Source organism: Chelonia mydas, chromosome 1 (genome assembly GCF_015237465.2).
Source record: "Chelonia mydas isolate rCheMyd1 chromosome 1, rCheMyd1.pri.v2, whole genome shotgun sequence".
Lineage (NCBI taxonomy): Eukaryota > Metazoa > Chordata > Testudines > Cheloniidae > Chelonia > Chelonia mydas.
The window spans coordinates 336,487,277-336,505,340 of record NC_057849.1 but is presented as its reverse complement, the minus strand read 5'-3'; the positions used below and the strand labels follow the sequence as shown (position 1 = coordinate 336,505,340).

The 18,064-nt window shown below is 47.1% G+C and overlaps 1 protein-coding gene across 1 annotated transcript in view; it reads left to right on the top strand.

The window, feature by feature from the left end:
• The window catches only part of ITIH2 (inter-alpha-trypsin inhibitor heavy chain 2), a 40,782-nt gene extending 22,998 nt beyond the window's left edge, over nucleotides 1-17,784 (top strand). Inside the window, exons 14-21 of the mRNA XM_027818960.3 lie at nucleotides 1,665-1,804; nucleotides 2,429-2,601; nucleotides 6,838-6,969; nucleotides 10,034-10,147; nucleotides 11,255-11,453; nucleotides 12,272-12,444; nucleotides 13,764-13,875; nucleotides 17,359-17,784. Coding sequence (XP_027674761.2) covers nucleotides 1,665-1,804; nucleotides 2,429-2,601; nucleotides 6,838-6,969; nucleotides 10,034-10,147; nucleotides 11,255-11,453; nucleotides 12,272-12,444; nucleotides 13,764-13,875; nucleotides 17,359-17,506 — 1,191 coding nt within the window. The 3' untranslated portion in view covers nucleotides 17,507-17,784. The remainder of the gene's footprint in view (nucleotides 1-1,664; nucleotides 1,805-2,428; nucleotides 2,602-6,837; nucleotides 6,970-10,033; nucleotides 10,148-11,254; nucleotides 11,454-12,271; nucleotides 12,445-13,763; nucleotides 13,876-17,358) is intronic.
• Nucleotides 17,785-18,064: the final 280 nt, after the last annotated feature.

Below are 18,064 nucleotides of genomic sequence, written 5' to 3'. Positions count from 1 at the left end.
GCGGGCTCCAGGGTGGGGCCAGAAATGAGGAGTTCAGGGTGCTGGGGGGGCTCCAGGTTGAGGCAGTGGGTTGGGATGTGAGAGGGGGTGAGGGCTCCGGCTGGGAGTGCGGGCTCTGCTGTGGGGCTGGAGATGAGGGATTTGGGGTGCAGGAGGGGTCTCCAGGCTGGGGCTAAGAGCTTCGGAGTATGGGAGGGGGCTCTGGGCTGGAGCAGGGGGTTGGGGTGAAGGGGGGGGTGAGGGCTCTGACTGGGGGTGCAGGCTCTGAGGTGCGGCTGAGGATGAAGGGTTGGGGTCTAGGAGGGTGCTCCAGGCTGGGACCGAGGGGTTCGGAGGTGCGGGCTCTGGGGTGGGGCTCGGGATGAGGGGTTTGGGGTGCAGGAGGGTGCTCTGGGCTGGGACTGAGGGATTTGGAGAGTGGGAGGGGATCAGGGCTGGGGCAGGGGATTGGGACACCGGGGGGGTGAGGGCTCTGGCTGAGGGTGTGGGCTCTGGCGTGGGGTTGGGGATGAGGGGTGTGTGGTGCAGGAAGGTGCTCTGGGCTGGGACCGCGGGGTTCAGAGGGCAGGAGGGGGATCAGGGCTGGGGCAGGGGGTGGGGGTTCTGGAAGGGGCCAGGGGTGCAGGCTCTGGATGGCGCTTACCTCAGGCAGCTCCCGGAAGCAGCCACATGTCCCCCACTCTGGCTCCTACATGGAGGCACGGCCAGGCGGCTTTGCTGCACGCTGCCCCATCTGCAGGCACCACGCCCGCAGCTCCCACTGGCTGTGGTTCCCGGCCAATGGAAGCTGCGGAGGTGGCACTTGGGGAGGGTGCAGCGTGCGGAGCCCCCTGGCTGCCCCTACACGTAGGAGCCGGAGGTGGGACATGCCAGCTGCTTCCCTGAGCCACCAGGATCCCTTTTCAACCAGGTCACCGTATACCAGAACAATACTTCACTGTAGGCCGCATCCTTGCTTTCAGCCCCTTCACTGCACAATCCTCCTCCGCATCTGGTGGAGGCTCAGTGGAGCCATTCCACAGCAGCTGCTGCTCCCCCTCTGTGGGAGGCAATGGCTGGCGGATGCACTATCCCGGCTTTGTGAGTGTGCACAAAGAGCCTCCCTGATGCCCCCACCGGAGATGGGATCCGCCAGGTGCAAGGGATCGTCTCGCACTTCAGAGGCTCTCCAGAGCCTGCCCTGCTCGCTCGGCAGAACTCCTCCGGGTCCGGTGCAGTACCCCCCGGCTCCGGGGTGAGCACAGAGGAGAGAGCAGGATTTGTCCTGTAAGCGGTGTACTGCTCAGCACAGCTCCCTCTCCTCTGCTAAGAGCTCTCCACCCCCTTCCTCACTCCCACCCCAAGTAGCACCTACAGCTCGCCTTCTTCCTTGGTACGTGCAGGGAGAGCTCTCCCGGCTTTTTCAATCTGCTGTGACACAGTCACTGGGGGAGGGGGGGAGGTGCAATAGACCCCCTTCACCCAGCCCTACTCGTGCTGGCCAACACAGCCCTGTTAGCAGAATCACTTTCTAAATATGTGGGGGATCAGATTCCTAACAAGGGGGCCCTGTTTTTTTAAAAGTCTGCCTGGGTCCTGATCCGAGGCCGTGGGGGTGGCGTGACGTGGTGGGTTCATTTCACCGGCTCACACTGTGATCTTGGTATCTTTCATTCCTCGCTAAGTCGAACGCCGAGCTAGTCCTGGAGACCCTGGCAGATGTTGAGGGACTGGAGGATTTCCTGAAGAAAGAGCCACATGCCGACCCCAAATTCACTGAGAAGCTGTGGGCCTATCTGACCATCAACCAGCTCCTAGCTGAGAGGTGGGGAGAAATGCTAGATGGGGACTTTTGATAGGGACCTAGCTGACCTGGAAAGGGACTGGCAGACGTCACTGGGAGATGAGGGTTATCGGCACCTCTCAGGATCAGAGGAATTTGTACATTTTATTGTACAAATGAGGAATATAAATCTAAACCAAAGAGCGTGCACCTTCGCACCCTTGGCTCACTCCTTCCCTCTCCTCTCTAATTGCAGGCATAAGGTTTTGGTTCAGCTTGTTCTAGCGACAGGTCAGTGGTCTGAATGTGGGTTGGGGATTGAATGAGTGAAGTTAATGAACAAAGACTGAGTAAAAGGATTTGGCCCCTTGTTCTTATAGGTCTTGATCCATTTCCCATTGAAGATCCCCATTGAATTCAGTGAGAATTGGATCAGGCTCTTTGGGTCCAATCCAAGGTCCATTGAAGTCAATGGGAGTCTCACTATTGACTTCAGTGGGCTTTGGATCGGGACTTTAATCTTTGCCATTCACATTCCCTAGGTCCTAGCTGGTTCCTACCTTTCTGATTCCCCTGTTTAGGAATAACAAGGATCACCGGCTTGATTTAAGCAGCGGCTGCCCGGCACAGCTGGTAACAAGGGGGTCTATTTATTTTTCAACACAGAAACCTGGCCCCCACTGCTGCTTTGAAAAGGAACATCACCAGATCGATCTTACAGATGTCACTCGACCACCACATCGTGACACCTTTCACGGCCATGTTGATAGAGAATCCTGAAAGGAATGAGAGAATGCTGGCAGATTCACCACAAGATCCAAAAAGAGGCTGTTGCCCAGGTGGGTGTCTCCATCTGTCCCATTTTGGCATTTAACAAACCACCTTGCAGTGGAAATAAGCTGTTCATTGTCACTTATGCAGACTAACAAGGTGCACTAAGATGGCCGACGTTAGTGCTCATGCTGGGGTCTGTATTTTAAGGGAAAGGCCCTGAATTAAATGGGCAGTTCAAACATCAGCTCCTTGTAGAGTCAAATTTTCAACATGCCTTTTTTGTCGGTGTTACCCTCGGTGGGGACTGACTGCACCACATTTGCCCATTTTGAGCATTTCTGTAAACCTACAATGACAACAGCTGTATTTGTTGTAGGGTCAGATACGTCTATTCCACTGGTTCTCAAACTTTTGTACTGGTGACCCCTTTCACACAGCAAGCCTCTCTGCATGACCCCCCCTTATACATTAAAACCACTTTTTTATATATTTAACACCATTATAAATGCTGGAGGCAAAGTGGAGTTTGGGGAGGCGGCTGACAGCTTGTGACCCCCCCATGTAATAACCTCGCAACCCCCTGACGGGTCCTGGCCCCCAGTTTGAGAACCCCTGGTCTATTCCCTGTGCTCCCCTTATATAGAGGGGCTGATTGAGTCATGGCGTGGCTGTTTGTGGTCTCTGGAGGACCTCCGAGATGGGTGTGGATAGGTCACAAGACCACTGGAACTGGAACTCTCTTTGCTCATTAGTCTTCCAGAGTGCTCTCTTTCCTGCTTTACTCTCCAGCCCCCATTTTACAGCAGCCTTCTGTTGGGCCAAAGGGGGGCGGGGCTTGTTTGTCCTGTTAGGGCCTGACCTATCAATGCCCACTGATGTCAATGGGTGCCTTTCCACTGCCTTCAGTGGGCACTGGTCAGGCTCTTAATTTATTTAAAAAAAACGAGGAGTACAGTCATCACTGCAAAGCCAACTGATGACAAATCCAGGACAGACTATATTAATAGCTGTTATCAGCATAGGGCACTCAACTGGGATGCAGGATTTTAATTCCTGTCTTTGCTACTGACCTGCTGAGTAACCTTGGGCAAATCACTTCCTCTCCCCGTGCCTCAGTTTCTTCATCTGTAAAATGGGGATAATGACACTCCCCCCACCCCATTTGTAAAGCATTGTGAGCTATGAAGATGAAAAGAGCTAGATATTTGTATGATTATGTTTCACTCTGGCTGTTCAGTGGTCTGTCTGAACTGTGGAGAAAATGAGGCACTGAAAACCAAATTTTACTCCCTGAGGCTATAGCGAATGGTGATTTATCATTTGTTAATAAACAGGAGGTATTCTGCTAGATTGAGATGAGAGGGAAGCAATGTATGTAGCTGCAACAGCACGGTCAATTTTGCCTTTCACTTTAGAACTTTTTATAACTATGCAGAAACTCCGGGCCCACCAGTCCTGCGTTCTCACTGGAAAGATATCAAAAATGTCCTCATCCTCCTGCAATCAAAGGCGGTTTTTAAGTCTGCAAGATGTTACAGTTGGTTAATTTGTTTTTCTTTTACATTGTAAATCCTCAACTGATATCCATGGAGAATGAAAAGATTTTTATTTATACCATGTGCTATAGCTCACCACTTCTACTAAACACGTCTGCGCGGCCATACCCATGTTCATTTGCTAAACCTATTACAATGGGCATTCCGTATACATTGCATCAGCTGATTACTCCAGGCCACGGTTTGCTTTACTTAGTAGGTATGGATGATTTAATTGATATTAACATGGGGGCCATTGTTCTTTCAGCGTGCTTACATATTTCCCAATTACATTAGACGTTAAGGGTCAGATCCTGTTGCCATTGAAATCAGTGGCAAAACTCTCGTTGAGCAACAAGGGACCCATTTATACCTTGAATAAGCCAGAATCAACCCAGGTTTAGACTGGCTTCTGCCTTAGGTAGTCCTGTCCCGGACTAGCTTCGCGGTCGTTCGCCAGCATTGAATTCACTCATTTTTTTAAAAGAACTGGTTAATTACGTATTTAGTATTATGGCATTGTGAGACCAGACTGGACGCTGGATTTTTCCATTGCCTAATACACAGCAGCATGAATGTGGGGCAAAATTCTGAAGACCCGGAACAGTTTTTAACTCATTCTTTCTCTCAAGCCAAACTCCCACTCAGTGGGAGTTTTGCCTGAGTAATAACCGAGTAAGCTCTGAATTAAGGTGAGCCTGTACAAAATAACCTCAGTTCTTATTTCTCGCTTGCCTAAAGGCTAAAGAAAGCGCTTAACCCCAGCACATGCTGAAGGTCTTCGCCTAATCGAGGCCTATTCATGTGAGTAAAGGTTAAAGGATCAGGCCCTAAATTTCAAAAATAGGCTCACACGGAGCGCGTTAAGGGCTTGTCTGCTTGGACATTTAATCCACAGCAAAGTGGGGTGTGAATCTACCCCGCACGGGCACTGGCACCGCCAGGCACTTCGCAGTGTAGCTGCGGGAGCCTGGGTAGCGGCAGCAGCCGCACGGTGGCTTAACCCTGCCAGGCGTGTACCCAGCGGCTCCAGGGGCATTTGTACTTGGCCCAGCTAAGCCAGGCCTCTGCTGCTGCCCGTATTACCCCGGCTACACTGCTGTTCATGCTCCCGCTGGCTCGCGGAGAGCTAAAGCAAGTATACGTACACAAGCAGGAGAAATCACACCTTCATCGTGTTAGCTATGGGTCGCCAGCGCATCGCCTAAGTGTCTGTGCAGACCCCCTAACGTACCCTAACAGTTCCTCAGTGCACTTTGATCCAGCCCGCGTCAAAATGGGACTAGATCAAAGCACATTAAGGAACTGTTAGTGCACGTCAGCAGGGTTCACATGTACACCCTGTGCGGCAGCCTAGTGTGGGACAGATTCACACCCCAGCTTGCCATGGACTAAATGTTCATGTAGGCAAGCCTGTTATACGGGCAAAACTGCACAGCATCGTTTCAGGGGACAAGGCAAGATGTCACGTTTATTATAATAACACAATTTGATTTAAGACCAATAACTAATATCTAATACCTATGTACACACACACACACACACACACACACACACACATCAGCTGTTCTGCAGCTGCTGTATAGTTACCAGTCCTGAATGTAGCTTGAGTTCGTGGCTTGGGTTCGTAGCTTGTGGTGGCCAACTGGCCAGGAAAGCCGGGCACAAGGAAGAGCTGGGTCTCTGTTGGACATGCACCGATGTGCTTCCATGTTGGCAGCAGAATGTTACCGTCCAAAGTCTTCCCTCTCACCCACCCTTTTTGGAGGCTTTAGTTTGAATCCAGAGTCTATAGGTCTTGCTGTGTCACGCTGCCTCTGGGTTCGGTGTGATTGGTCACCCATCAATTGCAGACATGACTTTCAGCCTTGGACCTGGCTTTGATGTTTCTTCAATTGGACTTTTGTTCTTTTCTTTTGAGGGTGGATTCGTCTTGCTTTGTCAGGGCTGTTGTCTGCATCTTCAGCCGTTGGTGTTTACACTTTATTTCATCAGGACTGGCTGGGGCTGGAGGTTGATTCCATCATCCATATATACCTCATTCACACATCTAAACTACACTAATAAGGTTACAGCGGGGTTTTGCAAAAATGAAGTGAGCATTTTAAAATGGAGTTTGGGACAAGTTAAAATGGAGTTTGGGTTACAACATGGACAAGTGTAAGGAATGGCAAACAGTGAACAGAAGTTACAATAAGAAAAGGAGGACTTGTGGTACCTTAGAGACTAACAAATTTATTTGAGCGTAAGCTTTCGTGAGCTACAGCTCACTTCATCGGATGTAGCTCGCGAAAGCTTATGCTCAAATAAATTGGTTAGTCTCTAAGGTGCCACAAGTACTCTTTTTCTTTTTGCGAATACAGACTAACACGGCTGCTACTCTGAAACCAGAAGTTACAATGTTGAAGCAGTGCAAGTTCCAGTGATTTAAGCAGCAATTGGATTAAAAGTGAAACTCAATTAGCCAGTTATTGGAGGACCTGGTTTTATGAATGAATGTAGTTTCATTCATAATATTTTACTTATGAAGTTTATTAATAAAGTGAACAATTAAAAACAATTTCATTGATCAGTTCTACAAGCCCTTAATTGTAAATCAGCCAGATTCTGTTCTGAGATACAGCCATGTAAATCTGGCATAATTCTCCTGCAGTAAATTGGATCAGAATCCCGATCATTGTGTGCTAAAGTGAAAATTACGATGATCCTTTATCAGTGCAGCCATTTTTACTAATTTCCAATTTCATGTAACCTCTTCACAAACAGGTACTTTAGGTGTAGTCTCCAATGGCCTTGATCAGTCCATCCCACCCTGGGCGAAACCCACAGCTACAGCAGAGCGTCTATTAAGTGCTCTCAGGGCTCCAACTGTATCTTCTGATCCTCGCATAACTGCAGGTAAAAGACAGTGGGCTGTCTATCTGCTTCACTCCCTTTTGCTTTGCTTAGTACAGCTCTTGTATACAAAGGTGTGTGTGTGTGTATGGGTAGGGGGAAGAGAGCAATGGCGGAAGAAGCCAAATGGCCCGTTTATCCAAATGGATGGAGACAGCACTGCCTGCTCGCCATTCAACTAGGGACAGTCACTGCATTGCGTTGGTTTTGACGTGCCATTTCCCCCACCCACTTTCAGAGGTCACTGGCCTCCACTGGTAGAGTCCACATTCCAGTTTGAGAGCAGTGCAAAATCCCCCATGCTCTCAAGAGGGGGCCTCAGCTGTCAAGTCTGAGTACAGATTTGGCCCTGAATCTGAACTTGCAAAAGGCAAAGGCAAAGAAACACAGAATATTTGTTGCATAGCTGCTACAGAAGGGGAATTTCAAAGCCTCATTTCTTCACTTTGATGCTGCCTTGCAATTGTTCTCAGCGCCCATGTCACAAAGATTTGGGCCCACATATTCTAAAGCAGGGATCGGCAACCTTTGGCACACGGCCCACGCCACTTCCCGCAGCCCGCATTGGCCTGGGATGGTGAATCGCGGCCAGTGGGATCTGCAATCAGCTGAACCTACGGACGCTGCAGGTAAACAAACGGTCCCGGCCTGTCAGCGGATTTCCCTGATGGGCCGCGTGCCAAAGGTTGCCGATCCCTGGTCTAAAGCATCCAGTAATTCTGGATGTCGCCATGCTGGATTCAGTAGGGCCTGATTTTCAGAGATTTTCAAGTTAGCAGCCACTGTGCGTGCTCAACCCCTCTGAAAAATCCAGCTCTAAATGACCCAAACTGGGCACCAAAAAAATCCGAAATGAGAGTTTAGGCCCAAGTCTAAATGACATGGTGCTGAGAAGAATGAGGGGGGATTTGATAGCTGCTTTCAACTACCTGAAAGGGCGTTCCAAAGAGGATGGCTCTAGACTGTTCTCAGAGGTGGCAGATGACAGAACGAGGAGTAATGGTCTCAAGTTGCAGTGGGGGAGGTTTAGATTGGATATTAGGAAAAACTTTTTCACTTAGAGGGTGGTGAAACACTGCAATGGGTTACCTAGGGAGGTGGTGGAATCTCCTTCCTTAGAGGTTTTTAAGGTCAGGTTTGACAAAGCCCTGGCTGGGATGATTTAGTTGGGGATTGGTCCTGCTTTGAGCAGGGGGTTGGACTAGATGTCCTCCTGAGGTCTCTTCCAACCCTGATATTCTATGATTCTGTGCTATACAGGAGGTCAGACTAGCTGATCACAGTGGTCCCTTCTGGCCTTGGAATCAATGAATTTGAAGCTGATGAATAAAGGTACTTCGCCCTCTCTCTGTACAGAGAGATCTCTCAACTGCCCTGAGTTTGCTTTTGGAATGGGAGTACTGTGTACATTTTGCTTTGGTAAAACAGACATCACATGCTCATCTTGTGGCTTCACTGGAGAATAACAGTCGACGATTGCTACCAGTTAACGCAGCTATTCCTGTAGCCAAAGTGGTAGAGGCCAGTGCTCTCAAGTTGGAACCGTATTCATAACCCATGCAGGGGGTAGTTACAGACACCCCAAAGTTACACCCAAAATATGCATGGCACTCAAGTAAGTAGTAGTTCTTTAGAAGCATGGTGCATCACTTACGTGATTTAAAGCGTGAATGGACAAAGCCCTAGAAAATATACTCTAGGGGATAATCATGAGGATGGATTAGATGATCTAATAGGTCTTCCCTGCCATCTGCTACTGGGAGTCACAGTCTGTCCAAAGGACTCTCTTTCTGGCTCATCTGTAGTAACAAAGCTAACGCAACATTATTTCCAGAGTTAATTCCCATTGTAAATGACAGCATGAATGTTGTGTGGTAGATAAGGATCTCTGGATTCTCTGAAGGCTGCTGGGTCTTGTTAACATTTGGGTCTCTGCCATGATTTAGTGTCTAACTTACACAAACGATCTGGGAGAGCCGTCGTCTGCAATCGCTTAATAACAATGCAGACATATGCAATAGTAACCGCCCGCCCCCCTTTGAAGGCGTGCTCAGGGGCAAGGCCAAGGGTTAATTTTAGACTTTGAAATAGTTAAACTTACTGTTTTGGAAAGGAAAAAAATGAGCAAGATAGTCCAGCTCCCGACTCAGAGGTGTTCTCTGCACTGGCAATTCTTTGCATTATTCTGTATTTAGGGGCTTGATCCTGCTCCTGTTGACGTCAATGGCAAAACTCCCATTGGCTTCAATGGCAAGGGGAGGGGTGGGGATCAAGCCATTATTCAGAATAAGGACATAGGATGTAGAGATGGGTCCCAGCTCTGAAGTTCGGATTTAGATCTGAACTTTGCCCCCAGTTGTTTGGGGGGGAAGACTGAGGGGGTTCAGCTCTGGGCTTCTGGATCAGCCCCATCTCTAGTATTACCTGCTGGAAACAAGTTTTTTAAAAGAAGGTAGCTCAGACTCTCACAATCATGATGTAGCACATGGTGTTTTCCAGCAGGTAGCTCAATCAGTTAACCCTGTAACTCAACGCAGTGAGTTACACGCTGAGGCCGGGAAGGCTTCCAGGAGTCTCCCTTGGGAGCTGTAGAGTTGCCATCTGCTGTCTCCCAGGGCTGGCCAGCAACTGCTGGGAACGTCCTGCTTTTAAGCCTTTATTATGCTCCCGACATGACTGACAGGGCCAGCAGGGCGGCGCCAACCTTGCCCACAGCTGCTCATCGCCAGTGCAGGGTTTATACACCCCATCACAGACCTATGGGGATTTCTGGTTCATTTAAAAAAAATGTAACAGGCCTCTGTAAGGATTGCTTGGGAATTTCCCCATCTACCAAAAGTGGATAATGCTACTTATTCCTTCCCCAGGAGTGTTGTGGGATCATTGGTTAACATTGTAGAGTGGAAGCACTTTGAAATCGGCAAATAGACGTAGCTGTGCCTATCTATGTGCATAGGTAGAACTAAACCTATAGAGCAGTCAGGAAACACTGTTCAGATCTCATACACGTAGTCACACCCCTACTTTCATTTTGTTTTTTTATTCCCCACTTATTTTTGTACCTTAGTTGACAATGACCCACATTTCATCATCCATCTGCTAAAGAGCCAGGAGAACATCTGCTTCAATATTGACTCAGAGCCTGGAAAGATCCTGAACTTGGTTTCAGACCCTGATTCTGGTAAGAGAATATGAATAGCTTCCATTTATATAGCACCATGCAGCCCAAAGAATCTGAAAGGCCTTGGTTTGGGGAAAGGAATATGTACCAGGTTCATTGTGATGATTCTTGCTTTACTGACTGCTGTCGGTTCTAATCAAGCCAATTTTCCTCTGACCTGAGATGGACTTCAGTGCAGCTACCTCTGATTTATAGAGATGTAAATGAAATCAGCATTAGAGCACACATAAGTTGCAGAACAGGCTTGCTGGGCTTACCCTCAATAATGTGAACACTAAGTCGGAGCATGGTATCAGTTCCCTGGACACTGGCATGATGCTTGTAATGTTCTCTACATAACACGGATATTAAGGAATCTTCAGAGCAACTTCTTCCTACATACTTGGCTTCCCAGTATTGCTCTTTGCCTGTCAATGCTGGCAGTCATTGCTGTTCTCTGTCTGGATTGTGGTTTTGAACAGGTAGCCTATTAGTAGCTTTCCATCAGCAACTCAGTACAGTCCCTAGACTGTCAGCTGGCACTGGACTGAGCAATGGGTGAGCCTGGGCAGTTAGATGAAATGCACTTAGATGTAAAATAGAAAAAGCTCACACCTTCTTACAACCCTGTCTGCTACGATCTTAGGAAATTCAAATGAGCATCATAACATGCCTACAAGGTCGTGATCAGCAGGTAAATTACAGTGATTACACAAGCACACACTTTGGATCACTTGCAGACACTAGAATTAATGGTATCTAATGTGTTCCGTTAACGCTGATCTATAGGCTATACATGGATAGACTTCTGCAGATGCACCAACAATATCTTATCCATTCCACTGGAAACCTGCCACTGTGGGGCTGCATTTCTTCCATTTGCACTTTCAGCTGAGCCCAAAGAAGAAAGCAGCGGGAGAGAGAGAAAGGAAGAAAAGAAATGTCGTCTTTGGGGCCAAGCAGGAAATTAAATAAATAACTAGTCCCAAAACTGTGCATTGGGAAGTGGCCTTCTCTGCTCAGAGTGCTTTAGGTCTTATGATTTGTTTGTCTCCTATTACTTGAATAAGTCTCTGGATTACATGTCAAAAACTCATGGGGAAACACCACATACTCTACTTTTCATAGGGATCGTGATCAACGGGCAGCTCACTGGGGCCAAGAAGCAAGAGAATAAAAAACTGAGCACCTATTTTGGCAAAATTGGATTCTATTTCAAAAACAAAGGCTTGAAAGTAGAGATCAGCACAGAGACAATCATCCTGAAAGACGGATCTTACAGCACCGCTCTGTCCTGGTCCGACACAGGAAGCATCATTCGGAAAAGGTAAGAGGAGGCGCATTTCCAATGTACTTTGTGGAAACTATTTGGAATGTGTTGATCCCTGTGGATCCGAGGGCAAGAATTACACCTGAACTTCCGTGGGGAAATGAGCCTGGCTTGGCTTTCTAATCCTTCCTCAAAATGAAGAGAACAAAGTCCTGGTTCACCCACTGAGCAGCTGCATGTGTCTGAGTAGCTCAGTCATCCCTGTGGCTATAGATGCTAATATTTCTTATTTGTTCTGTAGCAGAATTCAGGGGCCAATCAGGGATCAAGCCCCCAGTGTGCTAGGTGCTGTACAACCACAAAACAAAAGGACAGTCCCTGCCCCCAAACAACTTACAGTCTAAGTATAACATAGGGGGAAATGGACGGATACAACCAACTAATGGGGACAGCACCAAGAAATCAGCGTGATAAGCAGTGATCTCAACAATGAAGCCATTATGATCAGTTTATGATTATGAATAATAAAGGCACCTTGATCTTTTTTGTATTGACCCTACATTGCCATAGTGAATGCGCCCGGTGTTAGACAATAGGAACTTGTGAGTTCTAATCTTGACTCTGCCACTGACTTTGCTATGTAGAGCTGGGGAAGTTAGTGAACTTCTCTGCCTCGGTTTCCAAATGTGAAAAAAGGGGAGGATGATCATACCCTTGCACGGATTTGTTGGGTGGTAACAAAAGCTCTGTAAATCCTCATTAAAAACCAGGACTGATTGGGTACTGCATTCTTCACACGTCATTGTACACAACAAGCGAAGTGCCTCAGCAGAACCAGGGACACGGCTGTCATTTCTGTTTTATGCTTCCGCTAGGCTGCTTGTGTCTGTGAAGAAAGAGCGCACTGTCACTATCGCCATGGACACGGAAATGTCCTTCATGGTTTTGCTTCACCGTGTGTGGAAGAATCACCCGGTCAACGTTGATTTCTTAGGGATCTACATTCCCCCTACAAACCGGTTCTCACCCAGCGCACATGGTCTGATAGGTAAAGCCCTATGGTCGGGTGGCAGGAGGAGGGATACGATTCTATTGGTTTTGGCTAGAACTCTGTGTGCTGGGGAAGAAGGAAATCATCAACAAGAGGAGAAAAAAATCCCATATCTAGCATAGTGTTGTTTAACTTTCCATCAAAATAATTAATTGGCTTTCCCATGATAAATCTTTCTTTATCAACCACTGGGCCAAATCCTCCACTGGTGTTCGTTGGGGTAGCTCCATTAAAGTCAATGGAGCTAAGCTGATTTACAGGTGCAGAGGATTGGCCCCCTGTATTTTAGCCAAATTCTGTCCTCATTTATGGCAAGACCAACAGTGTGTTCAGCAGGTGCCCTTTCATATCTACTTGACTTCCAGAGCTCAAAGCTCAGTTTTATGATAATACATTAATAGTCACAGCGCATGAAATAAGATAAGGCCCCTTCCCCAAAGACATTATGATCCGAACAGAGGACAGAAAAAAGGAAAGTAATAGAGCAGTTAGGTATGTTAGTTCCAAGGTGATTTAATTATTTACATGCTGTCACTTAATATAAGACACCGGTGGATAGACTTAGGCTTTGTACATCAGCAGACAGTCACAACTCCAGTTCGGTGCTTCTGTGTGACTATGCAACTTACCAAACCCAGCATGAAGCATGTGAAAACCAAAGAGAAATCATTCTCAGTCCCTGGGGTTCAACTGTGGAATGAATTTATAGAATAAGTCAGGCTGATCTGGAGTCTGACCACTTGCAGGGCATCTGCTCTGTGACCAAGCCTCCCCCCCATAGCCAATTGGTTAGGGGAGAGGAGAAGAAGAAAGAATTAATGACTCTCCCTCCCCACCTCCCCCACACCTCACATCTATGTTTCTCCCCAGGAGAGTCCCCTTTCTCAGGGAAGGGGGAAGAGCAGAAGACTCCTGATATCTCCTGGAGATCTTGCCCTCTACAAATCTAATTTACCTGACAACCATTTCCATACCACAGTACTGGGGGATACCCTGAAATGGATGGTTCTTTCCTGTGCTGGTCACCTTTAAAAACAAAACAAAAACACCCTCACCCTTTTAAAATTCAGGAATCCCTAGGAAAGTTCCACAGCAGAACAGAACTAGTCAGCATGAGCTTGCCTGACTGATCTTCCCAGCCCCGCTCTGCTTAAGCGGAAACAGTCAGCTGGCTCTAAAGCAGAGCACCAACCTCCACAAGGTAGAAAGTCCTAAGGCATTACAGAGACCAATTTGCATGCTTGGGATTGTGATTTTTATAATCTGATAGCTGAAGGCCGTGACATGCAAGCAGTTTTAACCTTCTCTTTGGCCAGGCCAATTCATGTCTGAACCAGCCGTACACATCTACAATGAAAGACCTGGTCGGGATCCAGAGAAACCAGAAGCAACCATGGAAGTGAAAGGACACAAACTTACTGTCACCAGGTAGGAATTCTGAGCAAACTCAGCCAAGAAAAAGATGAGGCCCTAAAATGTTTGGTAACCTCCCTTCTGAATGTAGTCAATGAAAATATCTTTAATTACATATTTCAGAGTAACAGCCGTGTTAGTCTGTATTTGCAAAAAGAAAAGGAGTACTTGTGGCACCTTACAGACTAACCAATTTATTTGAGCATAAGCTTTCGTGAGCTACAGCTCACTTCATCGGATGCATATAGTGGAAAATACAGAAGATGTTTTTATACACACAGACCATGAAAAAATGGGTGTTTATCACTACAAAAGGTTTTCTCTCCCCCCACCCCACTCTCCTGCTGGTAATAGCTTATCTAAAGTGATCACTCTCCTTACAATGTGTATGATAATCAAGGTGGGCCATTTCCAGCACAAATCCAGGGTTTAATAAGAACGTCTGAGGAACAGTGGGGGGGGGAGGGAGGAATAAACAAGGGGAAATAGGTTACTTTTTATAATGAATCAACCATTCCCAGTCTCTATTCAAGCCTAAGTTAATTGTATCCAATTCGCAAATTAATTCCAATTCAGCAGTCTCTCGTTGGAGTCTGTTTTCGAAGTTTTTTTGTTGAAGGATAGTCACTTTGAGATCAGAAAGCGAGTGACCAGAGAGATTGAAGTGTTCTCCGACTGGTTTATGAATGTTATAATTCTTGACATCTGATTTTTGTCCATTTATTCTTTTACGTAGAGACTGTCCAGTTTGCCCAATGTACATGGCAGAGGGGCATTGCTGGCACATGATGGCATATATCACATTGGTAGATGTACAGGTGAACGAGCCTCTGATAATGTGGCTGATTTTATTAGGCCCTGTGATGGTGTCCCCTGAATACATATGTGGGCACAGTTGGCAACGGGCTTTGTTGCAAGGATAGGTTCCTGGGTTAGTGGTTCTGTTGTGTGGTATGTGGTTGCTGGTGAGTATTCGCTTCAGGTTGGGGGGCTGTCTGTAGGCAAGGACTGGCCTGTCTCCCAAGATTTGTGAGAGTGTTGGGTTGTCCTTCAGGATAGGTTGTAGATCCTGATTATCATACACATTGTAAGGAGAGTGATCACTTTAGATAAGCTATTACCAACAGGAGAGTGGGGTGGGAGTGGGGGGATGGGGAGAAAACCTGGATTTGTGCTGGACATGGCCCACCTTGATTATCATACACATTGTAAGGAGAGTGATCACTTTAGATAAGCTATTACTAGCAGGAGGGTGGGGTGGGGGGAGAGAAAACCTTTTGTAGTGATAAACACCCATTTTTTCATGGTCTGTGTGTATAAAAACATCTTCTGTATTTTCCACAGTATACATCCGATGAAGTGAGCTGTAGCTCATGAAAGCTTATGCTCAAATAAATTGGTTAGTCTCTAAGGTGCCACAAGTACTCCTTTTCTTTTTTCTTTAATTACAGTCATTCTCTAACAATGACTTCTTCGCTCTGTGATCCCCACCCTCCACCCCAATTTTCTCTGCTTACACGTAAAGCATGTTTTGTTTTTTTTCCTAACTATCAGCACAGCAGACCCAACACAGCACTGAAAGTCAAGCTGGGTTTTTTCCTGTTTGTGGACCACCACTAGTAATAAAAAACTCACTGGCTAAATTCTGCCCTTTGTTACAACTACGGAATCCCCATTGCCTATGTCTTGGTTGGGCAGTCTGCTACCTGGTGTACTCTCTGCACTAGAGGTCCATGGAAACCCCTCTGTGTTGCTGCGAATACATGGCTGTGGCAGGAGAAGGGCCTGGGTGGGAGGCCAGGAGCAGCTACTCTATGCAGTGGATTTCACCCTCAATATTAGTTCAGAAAGTAATGCTGATCTCAGGAGGAGATTAGCCCAGTGGGGGAGCGAATGGCAGCATGACTCCTCAGTGGCCTGTGTTGCAAGTAGGGAGGCCCGGGACTTCTCAACAGTAAAAATAGAGCAGGATTTCCTTATGAATCCACTGCTTTTAGGCTTCGCCAACTTAGCAGGAAACCTCTCCCCAGCTTTTAGGAGGAAGCATGGTGGGAAACCTGCAGGTTTCAGCTTGAAGATCAAGACGACTTGGCTTTGTGGGGGGTTTTCCCAGGCAAGGCGGCCCCTGCACTTTGCTCTCTGGAGCTTCCTGTGGAAACCCTGCATGTGGTGCACTTTTTTTCAAACAGAGGAAAGCGGCACTGGCACAAACTTACACACATCGCAAAGCGTGTCAGTTACATCCTTTACCTCCCCCTGGGAAACAAGGCAGTAGCATGTCTCTTCAGGAGTCAAAAATACCTACAGTTCTCCCAATTAGTACAGCTTTATACCTCCCTTGCAAGTGAGAATAAATGTGCTCTGAACAAGGTATCCCAAATCCAGCAAGGGAAGCAAAATGGAACACAGTCCCTACAGAGCAGGAACACACAACAAAGGGCCAGATCCTAGGAGATCCAACACCACATGGAAATCCACTGTCTAGGTCCATACTGTTACCATCCTAGGCAGTTGGATGCAGAGATCTCCGCCCCATACAGGTGATGGCAGAGTTGTCCTATGCAGACACACACAACTTTTGGCCCTAGCTTATTCATTTAGCACCCAGTTGTGCCAACCTTATTTGTTGTAATCAGCTGGACTGTGGGTGTAGTAAAGTACTATTCAATGTGCGCCAAGGTGGCATAACTGGGTCCTTACTCCACTGTCAAAGATACGGACTTCACCTAATGGTAGAACACACCTGGCCGGTTGTTTTCCTACATTCTCCCTGCTCTTGCCACTCAACGCTTCTGAAGCTTTGTTAGCAGCACATACATTACACTGGGGTTTGAAGCTTATTTTTCATGAGAATGAAACATAAAAGGACAGCAAGGACTCTCTCCATGTAGCATATAGCAGAGGGGAAGCAAATATGGAAACCTTGCTCTGTAGGATCCTTCAGGTTGAGTATCTTCCAGCCAGCATAGACAGTGCTCCTCCGCACAGGTGGTCTACTTTGTCAGGGCCTGATTCTGACACTCATGTAGCATCATACTCTGCAAATAGTCCCTCTGGAGTCAGCAGAGCTACTGTGGAGAGAGGCAGTACCGAATGTAAGGCTGTCGCGCTCTGGCTACCCGTGAGCAGCATGGCTTACTGCAGCTTCACTTCCAGAAGCCACAGCTCATTTGATTTTTCTCATTCTTTTAAGTGGGTGAGGTGGCATCAGAAGCATCTGTTGCCTCCATGCTCAACCCCAAATGGCAGCTGGAAGGCATCTCCCAGGGAGGCAGGTACAATCACACAGCTTTGGTTACTACAGCTTGCCGTAGGGTTTGCGTTAGGCTTTTATGGAGGTAGAAATCTTCTGTCATTCAAGACCGGATGATCAGCCCATAGGCGCACGCAGGCGACTCCTGCTAAAGTCAGACTATTGCTGTTCAGGCCCGATTGCTGCATTATCTTTTCTACTTGTCCCATCACCACCCATCATCTTTGTTGCTCTCTTTATTGCAGCGGGTTGCAGAAGGACTACAGGACAGACCAAGTGTTTGGAACCAATGTGCACTGCTGGTTTGTCCACAACAGCGGGAAGGGTTTCATTGATGGCCACTATAAAGATTATCTTGTTCCCCACCTGTACAGCTTTCTGAAGAACCCCTGAAAGGCTACAAGCTCAACCAATCTGTAAAGAAAAAAAAAATCTCCCCCCGCCCCTCCACACCCAGACAAATGTTCAGACTCCTAGGTGTTCTCAGGGTAACACAGCAAGTGGATGTAATGAAAGGTGGCTAGCAGGTATCTAACTTAAGGGGCCACCGCTCAATGAAAGTGTTTCAAAGTGAAGCACGCTGTGGTAAAACACAGCGGGTAGCTTTTCTGTATGTAATGAATATAAACATGTTTAAAAGTTTATTATAATAAAGCTACTTGTTGGAATCGAGTATTGTCTCCTCCCTGCAAGGTCTGATTTGGGTTGCTATCACTGGATTGAATATTTCAACTAAGATTTTTCAGAAGGCCTGTAAAAGTGACGCAACGGTATTCTCTGTCTCATAGTTTAAGGCAATCAAATGCAGAACAATATTTAGTGCTTCCATACCACTTCACATCAGCTAAACACACCAACGTAGCCACCATTGGAGAATTATATGTCAATATCAATTTTCATGTAACTTACACAAGAATACAAATCAGGTAATGGTGAGGGAGAAGGTTTGTG